Here is an 11862-nt window from a genome sequence, read left to right on the forward strand (position 1 = left end):
ATTTATCTTAATGAGCTAGGGACCCTCGAATCTGCTGCTTCTTCCCTTTCTACCCTAATGCATACCTTTCCAATTTAGCTATTGTCTCTTCTTTGTGGCTATGATTATTTCTTTTGAAATATTCCAATATGGTTATCTTCCTATTTCACAGGTCACAAAGAGAGCCATAGATTAAACTGTGTTCTTCAGAGAAGAATGAAAAATCTATATCCAAGCCTTCTCCACCCTCCCGCAGAAGGCTCCATGGGCTTTTGCAACACCCCCAAGTTCATTTATCTATAGGATGGCTCTTGATAGCTTTGTGTGAGCTTTTTAAAGTTCAGCCAAGCCAGCTGCATGATCAACACAAAGACAATAGCTCCCACACACGGGGCTACATGGATTAAAGAACCCGATCCATCAGTAAATCTGCCAGATGGCAGTGGAAGAAAGCTTGTAACTCCCTCACTTTCATTTCAACAGCAGCAAACAATGTTCAATGTTTAAAATAAACTCTTCCAGATGAGCTAAAGATAAACTCTGAGGTGGGTGGACTTGAGCTAGCTAGGCTGCAGCTCTGAAGTGTTTGATTACATTAACACAAAACCCCTGGGTAGGACCCGCTTCTGTCAACAGAATGCTCAGACTCCAACACCTACTACATGAAGCCATTTCCTGTGCTTTCATGGGTTGGTGGCAGAAACTTGCTTTGCTTTTTTCACAAACTAATGATTATGTATTTCTCCGTGCTCAGCATTTCCTCAAACCATGTGTACAACTTCAAGATATTCCTAAAATGTTAACATTGTATGTAGGTCTGTACAGATAAAAAATCTCTTAAATATATTTATGACTTAAACTTCTATCGACTCATTCATCTTACTGCTCTCATAGTAGCAGGAAATGTGCCATTAGGATTTAAAACCATTCTGCTAATAACTGGGTTACTATGTGTGGACTACAGGGTATATTCCCTCCCCCTCCCCCCCAAAAAGTATTTTCTTAAGTCAGAATTTATAAAAGAAGTTAGCATCTTCTTTTTTTGTTGTTTTTGAATAGATTTTAAAACTTGCGACTTGGAACAGACCAGGCTGTCATACATCACATGTAACGTGGCAAATTCTAAAGACAGAAGGACATACTGAAAAAATAACTATTAAATATTAAGGAACTTACCTACTTAACACAGTTAGTAGGAGTTTTAAATGAAGAAGAGAAACAAACAAGGTTGATGATGAAAACAAATCTTAGGCTACAAAAACACTTAGGACCAAATAAACCCAATAATCAATTAAGTATATTGGGGTATTAAAAAATATATATTTATATATATCAATTTAGATTAGAAGTCTTAGGGAAAAAATGACTCACTCTGAAGAACACACTTATTGCCAGTTCCTCCAAATTGAAACTTTTCTGATGTCAGTGATAGCTCTATTTCATACAGTACTAGCCCTCTTCTTTGGACAAGTTGATTAAAGGAGGAAGTCATAAAGATGAATCATATGCACCTGAGATTTATTATTTGAACTTGAAACATACAGCATATTTATTTGCCTGTCTTCTGATACAAGGCTAAGGGCCTTTCTTTGTTGTTTTTCTGAGTATGAGTTCACTTGGAATTCCATCTTCTTGCATTATACTCACTTAAATAGCATAGTCTATGAGTTCTAGCTTTGGTGTCTTTAAAATGGAGTCTAAGTTGAAAGTCACTTGCAAAGCACTAAATATAGACTACCTTTTAGATTTTTATAAATATATTTTTAGTATTTGAGAGGTGCTTTGAAACTTTATTCGACAGTAAGTTTCTAGCGATCTGCCCTCACTTAATTTTAAGAAAGCACTCAGCTTACCTTTCATAGAAGTTCTTTCTCTTTGTATTATGATGAATAACTTCTACTGTGATTCGTACAACTAACACACACAGATTTGGTTGGGGTTTCTTTGTTGCCCCTGCCCCCCCAAAGCCTAGAGTAATGCCTGGCACATAATAGGCATTCAATAAATACCTGTTAAGTGAATACATGAATGCTCTACAACTCACTCTTCCTAAATACATGATAGAACAGGTGGGAACAGAAGAGCCAGAGGTGCCCTGGCCAGCCTAGAGCATTTGCACGCTATGGGTATCAGTATGTTTCACAAGAAGAGTGGAGTTATTACAGTAAGTCAATGTTTAGTTAAAAGTTCTTCTCTGTACTTTGGTGATACATCTAATTTAGCAAACACTCTTCCTCACTGTCTGCAAAATGGAGTGCTCCACCTAACTTGCCCTTAGGAAAAAAGACCTTCCTCTGTGTTAACCTGTAGCTAATTTAACTCCCTATTGTCCAGATAAGCTTTGTGAAACATCTGAAGCTGTCTGGGGGGGGCTAGGCTCCTGAAGGGTGATTAGTAACATGTTCTCTCTTCAGTGTTCCTTAGGACATTTGGAATCAATTAAATATTCAAATAGAGGTTCCCTCAGATCTCTGGCCAGGCTCAGCAGGTTTGTGAGGGGAGAGAGTTGAAGGCGGATGACTATGATTCCACACACCAGAATCGATAGGTGGGGAGAGATTTTTAAAAATACACTCTTTAGATTTCCTGGGTCTGCAAACAAATAGTCACACACGATTAGAAATGATATGGAGAAACAACAGGAGCCATATTAAGAAACGGGGGTTACAGCACACCCAAGATCTGCTGTCACGCACAGTGTCTTTTTAAAAAAATTTTTTATGTTTTATTTTTATTTTTGAGAGAAAGACAGAGCGTGAACAGGGGAGGGGCAGAAAGAGAAAGAGGGAGACACAGAATCTGAAGCAGGCTCCAGGCTCTGAGCTGTCGGAACAGAGCCCACTGCGGGGCCCGAACCAGCAGACGGTGAGATCATGACCTGAGCCAAAGTCGGACGCTTAACTGAGCCCCCCAGGCGCCCCAGAGTGTCTTAAAGACAAAAAGAGTTAGTCCTTTGGGCTGTTGCGTAAATATAATGGTATGGCCTGCATGAGCTAAGAATGGTTTTTACATTTTTAAAGGATTATAAAAGAAAAAGAACACGTACCACAGATTGTATATGGCCTAGTAACGTTACATATTTACAGTCTGGCCTTTTATAAAATGTTTGCTGACCCTTGGTTTAGTTTGTTTCCATCATATGAACTCATATAAACATTACTAATATTAATTACTATTACCGTTAGTAGTGATGATCAGGTGCATTGGGGAAGGGGAAATGGATGAGTGCCCATTATGTGCCAGGCACTTTGCTAAATGCTTTATTTACACACTCTAATGTATTCACTGAGCAGTACTTTGAAGGATTATCTCAGTGTAGAGCCAAGAAAACAGAAGCTCAGGGAGGTTAAGTATCTTGCCAGTGTCTCAGGGAGAACGGAATAGTGGAGCTGTTAACCAAATCTGATGTGGTGGTGTGTTTACGCCATGAGATCCCTTTCCCAGTTAAGTGCTACTGGGAACCCCCTATACAAAATTGTTACTCTGAGTAGAGTTGAGGCAGAAGAGCTAGCAAGCCCACTTCTTCTCAGAACAAGTGCTTGAAGTAGAAGTCAACATTTCAAAAGATGAAGTCAGAAACCAACATGAAAATGGATTTCTAACTCAATTATTACATTATCTGGCACGCTGCACACTACTCACGATATTTTCCTAAGTGTGAGAATAAGTATCAATGGTATAGAATTGCCTTTTGCTTATTTCTTTACCCAGTGAAATAGAAGTAAGTCAGCGAAAGAGAAGAGTAGGGTTTAATAAGAATCTTCAAAATCTAACTAGTCATACTATAGCTATTAGTCCTCGATTCCATCCAGCACGGGGTGGGAAGGACATCTTCCAAATGGCAGCTCATTTTACCTAAGTACTTGGTGTTTCCAGATGAGTTTCTAGTTTTCCATCATGATAAATTAATATATCCTGTTTTATTATGGTGCCGCAAACAAGAACTCTGAAAGGCTCAACTCTTACAAAAGGCCCAACTCCCCTGAAAAGCATCAGGTATCAAAATGCAGTCAGAAAAGATGGTATTAACTGGAAAAAAAAAAGAAAGAAAAAAAGGCGCTCTTTTTAATGAAGTCGAGGTGTAGGACAGATTTATTAGCTTCCATTTTTCCAAGTTGCATTCTGGTGTATTTCCTGCCCATATTTCTAAGGTCAGCAAGTCTCTTTGTGGATTATTTTTTAAAAATACGTTTCAAAGAACATGATGCGGCTATACCCGCTACACCTGCTACACCTGTGATGATACAAACACACTGTTCCTCATATCAAAACCCAGTGCTCTAACAGGAAACAGATCTTCTGTGTGATCTGCCAAGGACCTGCCATTCTCAAAAAGAACGGATACTGGTAACCAGATAATATAAATAGTCTCAAAAATAATAACCAATCGAGGATTATTCCTGAACAATAATTTTCTGTCCTAATTCCTTTTTCCAATGAGATGGTTAAGGCAAAGATATACTAATTATTTGTGATGCTACAATACGGAAACCTACAATATCTCTATTCAGACTTATTTTTAGGCACACCACTGACCCATTACTTATTATTCATTCAGACACCATTATGCAATTTTTACTGTGTCAGGTACTCTACTCGATATTTGAGAAAGGAACACGAATAAGAATTTCATAAAATAAAAAAAAAATTTCCTTGAAGAATTCTTATTCTAATTATCTAACTGGACTTTTGAACAAATAATTAGCAAAGCTCCAAGATCAATTAAAATAAAGGACTGGTTGGTTCTGCCTGCAGGGATTGAAAGGGTGATATAAGGAACGGCCAAGAAGGAAGCAGGCATATGACTGGTTTATACTGATGACTGGGTTATACAATGGAATGAAGAGAGATTCCTGTCTGAGACATTAGTCACTAGGCACCAGTGCCTATTTAAATCCAAATTCACATTAAACAAGATTAGAAATGCAGGTCTGTTCTATTTCAAGTACTCAGTAACCACACGTATCTCGAGTAGATCTCATAGGACAGTGCAGACATAATAATTCCCATCATTGCAGAAAGTTCTGTTGGACAGCACTAAGAGAACAAGGGAAGCCTGTGCCAGCTCCTGCATAGTAGCCTCAAATGTATATTAGTTTAAACTTTAAATAAAAGTGGTTTCTAAACTACCATATTCTGCTAAGTCCTTTCAGGAACTGGCAAAAGGAACATATTAGGGGAAAACAATACTAACAAATATCATAATGACTTGTTTCATCCATTCAGTTTCTCTACTTAAGACTTGTTTCGTTTTGTATTTTTTTGGAGATAGAACCAGAGCGGGAGGAAGGGCCCCAGAGAGAGAATCACACGCAGGCTCCATGCTCAGCACAGAGCCGGACACAGGATCGATCCCATGACCCCAGGGTCACGACCTGAGCTGAAATCAAGAATTGCATATTCAACCAACTGAGCCACCCAAGCACCCCTTAAGACTTCTTTTGAAGAAAGAATTCTGCAGCTTCACAACAAAAGGCTGAAAATGCCCTGCAATGAGCAACTGGAAACCACCACATATTTTTAAGCAGGGATATGACAGTGTGACATGGATTTGGGTTTTAGAAATATTACTTTTTTTAAGAAATTTTTTCTTAGGTCTTTATTTTATTTTGAGAGACAGAGACAGAGAGCAAGCGGGGGAGGGGCAGAGAGAGAGGGAGACACAGAATCTGAAGCAGGCTCCAGGCTCTGAGCTGTCGGTACAGAGCCCGACACGGGGCTCGAACCCATGGACTGTGAGATCATGACCTGAGCCGAAGTTGGACGCCCAACCAAGTCACCCAGGTGTCCCTAGAAATACTACTTCTTAATGCAGCATGCAAGATGTGTGGGAAGGGAAGACACTGGACATATCAAGATCAGTGAAGGCTAATAAGATGATAAAGACACATTTCAGTGAAGACTTGTAAAAAAAATACACAATTAAGAATTTGCATCACTAAATTTATTCGAAGTAAGAATTGTGCACACAACAGGCATATTATTTTCACACAAAAACAGGCACTGCAATACAAGTATTTAACACTTTGGCCATGAGACTCAAAGATACTGAAAAACTTCTCAAGGTATTTAAGTCACTGGATTCTTTAATATTTATAATCCATGCTTGCTCAATTATAATTTCTAAAGTTGTTCATTATATATTCATTATACTATTGCTCATTACACTATTCATTATGCTTATTATGTATTTAAAACTTTCTGAAATTTTACATTCTCCCAAAAATAGCTTTTTCTGTACCTTCAATATCCTTATGTACCTTATTGGAAAACCAAACCTGTGTTTTCAAGTAGCAAGTGCTCAAGCCACACCATTTCTGATTACAGATATAAGGCATCCAGTTTTATAAATAGCTCTCTCTCACTCCTTGTTCCTATTTTAATATGCCAACCATTACTTCACTGATATCCCAGAGTTTTCTTGCAACAGACTCATCCATAGCTTTGGGCAACAGTTCTTCCTCTTTACAATCCCCAAAGTACTTTCCCGACACACCTTCCACCTCAGGTGAAGAGGCTAAATAAACTGAAGTCTGGGCACCTTCTTCTGGGGTTTTGAAAAAAGCCCATGACACCAAATTGAAAAGTGGTTTGACCAACAGTGGAATGTGTATGTGTCTGCCAAGATTCGTCCGCACGATACCAGGGTGTAATACGTTGACAGTAACGTTTGTGCCTTCTAAGCGGCGGGCTAGTTCTCTGGTGAAAAGAATGTTAGCCAGTTTGCTCCGACTATAACAAAAGCTCTTATTATAGCTTTGCTCACTGTTCAAGTCTTCAAAGTTGATGTCTCCATACTTATACAGTTTGGAAGAAACTACCACAATCCTGCTGGGAGCTGAACTTTTGAGGAGCCCAAGGAGAAGACTGGTGAGTAGGAAGTGCCCCAGATGGTTCACTCCAAACTGCATCTCAAAACCATCTTCGGTCTTCATATAAGGACACTGGAAGATCCCTGCATTGTTGATTAAGACATCCAGTCTAGGCTCTTCCTTTAAATGTCAAAAAGACAATGAGACAATTATGAACACGGGCCTAAAATGAAATTAAAAAAAAAAAATCTTGCGAACTACCAAAATTCTATAAAACGCATTTACGGGTTTTCAACAGCTGAGGGTGGGTGGGGGGAGACTTGCATGCTTAACAGGGGCCTGGCCTGTGCCTCTCACATGTTATCTCATCTACTACTCTCAGCCACTCTAAGAGCAAACTTAAGCACCAACGTTAGGGGATTTGTGCAGACAGGACTCCTAAGGGGCAGACAAAAATTGGAAGATGAAATCTTCTGACCACGATGCCCCTATTTTTAATTAGTAAGCTAGCCTGCTTTTCTAATTGGGAGATTCAAACCACAGCTAGAGACTCGATGTGAGCTGGAAAGTGGAAATACAGCAGAAGGCAGGTCAGCAGTGTTTATTCCCAGAACTGCTATTATGAACACCAGGGCCAAATTAGGATTTCTCCATTCTGTAGTTTTCTAAGGGCAAACGGTACCATGGGGATAGAGCAACTTCAAGTGGTTTCCTCAAAATTGGGACAAGCAATAGAGAGGGTCAAGGATCCAAGTAAGACTGGAGGAGAAACCAAGAATAAATCAAAGAAGTATTAAGAAAAAAGCAAGTAGGTTAATATCAAAATATCAGAAACAACACAATGGAAAAAAAAAAAACAATGCAATGAAACATAATTCTAAGTCTCACAATGACAGCAAAGGACATTTAGAGAGGAGTTAGCACCACCAAACACCTTTAATCTGTATTAGGATTCTAGAATTCAGTTTTTTCCCTATATGAAATCCACCTCTTTCAAGCTACAAGGGGCTCCCAGCTTAAGAGACTTATATAGTCAGAATTCCACACTTTGTACCCTCCTGCATCTCTCCAGAATAAAATGCTAAAATTTAGACTGTCCTCAAAAGGAAGTCTTTTTCATTTCTTAATTCATGTAAGTTGGTTTTCCCCAGCCCTTTCCTGGCTCCTCTGTCTCTTTTGATGGGCAGAGGAAAAAATGTACAACATGTTCCAGGTGTAAAGACACAGTGATGACCTCCGATTAAATTAATTTGAGGTCAAACTTCAAATTTCACTGGCCCTTTTGCCAAGTGTAAGTAAAAAGAAAAATGTGTTAAATTTCACAACTGTTATCACAGCCTACCTGTCAGAGGATCAACTATTTATCATTCTGTCTGTCTAAGCACCTTTGGCTTTTCCAACAGTCAACTTCAAAAAGAAGGCAAAAGTTCACCCGTGGGGGAAAGAAAGGAGTGTTCTTTTTTCACTAATCCTTTGGAAGAGTTTCCTGTATTAATCATTTCTGAGCCATCATTCTTTGCTGGGCTTGTATTATTTTAAGACTTTATCATTCACCCTTTTTTTTTTAATTCGAGGAGATAAGTGACATAAATACCATGAATACCAACCTGTGGGAAATTTACACTTTCATTTAAAAAAAAAAAAAAATATATATACGTATATATACTTATATATGGTCACTGAGCTTCAGAGCCAGGAGAAAACTTAATAAAGTTTATCTCCTTAACTTTTAATTAGTTCTGTCTCAAATGGCCAAAGTAGTTAAATGCTTTAAGTATCGGAAATGAGACCATTCCCAGACTCATCACATTTTAATGACTAGGAAGACCCAGTTTTAATGCTTCAACATGTTTTATACATTAGTATTATTTCCTAGCCTGTTTTACCTGATAATGAAACACTAGTCATTCAGACAAAAGACAAAACAAAACAAAAAACAAAAACCAGACAACTTTCTAGATCTGCAGCAGTTCCCAAACTCTGCATCAAGGTGCCCTACAGCCTCACAAGGAACTCCACAGGGTGCTATGGATAATTGTATATTTTCCAGGGAAACCAAGTGATAATCTGCACAGCATCCCAAACTACCAGCTGCAGAGGGTCCACAGCTTCAACATTAAATTGTGCTCAATTCCCGTCAATGGTGTCCTATCTCTGCAAAGCTGAGTGTTTAGCCAAATGCAAGTAAAATGTTAAAAAGCAATGTAGAACAAGAAAAAAGGTTGGACATTTCCAGTGTGGTTCCAAAGACCGAGAAGTTGGTGCAGTGAACAACAGGTGCACATTTCCCATTACTAATTATGGTTATTGAGCAATGAAATAAAAAATTTCTTTGAATTATGTGTATTATTCTTTCAAACAGCTACTAGGTCGTTAGGATGTAAATACTGGGTTGTTTGTACCTAATCACTTACTAAACTGATAGATCTTTCCTTTCGCCTACCAGCAACATGAAAAAAATCAGACAGTTTGGGACCCTCTGCTGTAGATTCAAGAGTCTCCATTTTATACAGGCACCTTTCCCACACCAGCTAATTTTGAATTTCACTTTTTCTATACACTCTTTTGCAAGTCACCTCTGCAGGAAACTCTTCTACCTCAATTTCAACAGAGGCCATCCCCTGCAGTGGAATATTTATCAGCTAACCAAAGAAATCCTACACCTCACTGGCAGGCAGCAGGAGCACAGAAGCTAAAAGCAAAGGCTTTGGAGACAGATCCTGGACAAATTACTTGGCCCACCTATGCCTTCATTGCCTAGTGTTGTAAAATGGGGATAAAAATGCCCACCAGGGTTGCGGTGAGGATTCGATGACAGTAATAGCCAAGGGCACTTTAATTTCATTATAAGAAGTTTGAACTATGTGAAATGCGTGGAACACCTCCTGGCACATAGGAAACGTTCAATAAATACTAAGCATTATATTTATTTCTGTCTCCGTTTAGAGCACTTGGCCACTGCGATTCTGAGCTCCAGGCTATTTAGAAATCAGGCCAGAGACTGTTTAAGGATGTGGTGCTAATGAGTCCACTGGTGGCAGAGGACTAAACTTCCTACCCCAGCAGGAGGGAAAAATTGTTTCAAGGTCCCTGGCTCTAAGGTTCTCTGAAAGCTGGCTTGGGGCAGACTCACTTGGGACACAGAAAAAAACAGTCCGCGACCTCGCGGATATCTTCCCGGGCAGTCCTCGCATAACCAAAGAAATGTTCAGAAACTGGCTTATTTTCCTCTTGGGGCCATTATTTTCTCAGTATCTTTGGAAGGCAGAGGCCGGTCCTACCAATTTTCCCAGCCTACACTCCCTAGCCTTCTCGAAACCCTTGGATTGTTGTGCCTCTTAGGCTCGGTCTTTCCCAAGGTCACACCCCCAGGCCTCTGGGCGGCCACCCGCCGCTCGGCCCACGCCCCGCCCGCTCGCTCGCCGAGGCCTCCGCCCGTCCCCATCTCCAGCTGGCTCCCGGAGCCCCACACCTGGAGCATCTCCTGACAGAAGGCGCGCACCGAGCGCAGCGAGGCGAGGTCCAACTCCTTGACGACGAGCTCGCCGGCCCCACCGGCGTCGGAGCCCGGCCCGGGGCCCCCCGCCTGGCGGAGCTGANTTCGCCCCCGTGATCAGCACAGTCTTCCCATGCATGAGGCCGGAGTCCCCTCCTCCGTGCCGGACACTGGGCCCCACGAACCGCCGGGCCGCCAGCCACAGGGTCCCACCCTGTGCAGCCAGGAGTGCCGCTACCGTAGCCACCACGGCCATAGCCGCAGGGGCCGAGGGCCCACCGGCCCCTGCGCGGGACTTCCGGGGTAGCCGCGCGCGCCAGGGACTTTAGGGTGCCACCTGCCCGCGAAGAACTCTGGGGCGCGGCCTTTCGTGCCTGACGGGACAGCGTGGGGCATGCCGGGACTTGTAGTTTTCCTTCCGACGGCATCTGATTGGTTGCGGGAACACAGCACCCTGGGTCGTTGGGACTCCACGGAGAGGTCTCCACCCTGACCGTGGAGGGTGAGCGCAGGCCCCAGAGGAGTGGTGTTCGACCCCGTGGGAATGCCTAATGAATATTTTGAATTTACAAATACCAGACATCCGGGCTTGCTTAGTGTGTTTTCAGGTAAGGGCCCATGGGACTTGTTAACCCTCAGTGCAACTTACTTTCACCCTCGGGAGAATTGTCCCTGCCCATCTGGAGTCTGAGGAAGGGCTCTTTTTTATTATGATGAGGCGAAGGACTCAGCAACGTGAACCAGTCGGAAACAGAATGGACCGACCACTGGTTCTGGCTGGGTTAGCGTTGTATCAGAATCCCCTGCAGGGATCGTAAAAAACAACACAAAACCCCCAGAAATTGTAGGGCCCCGGTACCAGACTTTAGAATTCAATAGGTTCCAAATGGGACCTGAGACTTTGCAATTCTAACAGGTTTCCAGGTGATTCTAATGCTGCTGCTTTGTGGACCCCAGTCTGAGAACTGAAAACCGTTATGGCCCTGGTCTCTATGGCAAAAGGCATCCTCCAATGGTCTTATTTGATACTGGCAGAGATACAGTGGGAAAAGCCCATTCACTACTGCCTTCATCCTTCCCTCCAGGAAACTATTCGACTGTAAAAATGATACAGAAATGGCAGGGCTTATTGCCACAGGGACCCATCTTCAAGCTGCAGACTTCATAGTTTTAGGCCAAGCTTTTCTCAAGTCGTCATTCATTCATCTCCTCACCCATCCAATGTGTGCCAGGTTCCTGCCTTGTGAGAGTCACAGAGAAATAGGACGCCATTTCTTCCCTCAGTGTGCTTATTGTCTGGTACAGAGACCTCCCCTGCCTCAGGCCTCATTCTAGAATCTTTAGAACAAGAGAAGAGACACACAACCTGTACAGTTTGAAATAAACTCTCTAGATTGTGTTGATAGAACTCTCCTCCACTCCTGTACATTTGGGAAGGACATAGCATGCACTGAACAGGCACACTACCAACAGAAGAGGGTTAGAATGCCAGAAGGAGTGAGTGCTGAGGATGTGAGCTCACAGATGGGAAGGAGCACTGTCTGAGGATTCGACAAAGCACCAGAGCAGAAATCA

The 11862-nt window shown here is 41.8% G+C and overlaps 1 protein-coding gene across 1 annotated transcript; it reads right to left on the bottom strand.

Annotated features, from left to right (window-relative positions):
- Nucleotides 1-5908: 5908 nt before the first annotated feature.
- Nucleotides 5909-10652, bottom strand: RDH14 (retinol dehydrogenase 14). The gene is given in 3 exon segments (XM_077750947.1): nt 5909-6971; nt 10264-10387; nt 10389-10652. Coding segments are annotated over 3 exon segments (897 nt in total). The 5' UTR covers nt 10544-10652; the 3' UTR covers nt 5909-6353.
- Nucleotides 10653-11862: the final 1210 nt, after the last annotated feature.

This window comes from Crocuta crocuta, unplaced genomic scaffold (assembly GCF_008692635.1).
Source record: "Crocuta crocuta isolate KB4526 unplaced genomic scaffold, BGI_CrCroc_1.0 scaffold129, whole genome shotgun sequence".
NCBI classification, from domain to species: domain Eukaryota; kingdom Metazoa; phylum Chordata; class Mammalia; order Carnivora; family Hyaenidae; genus Crocuta; species Crocuta crocuta.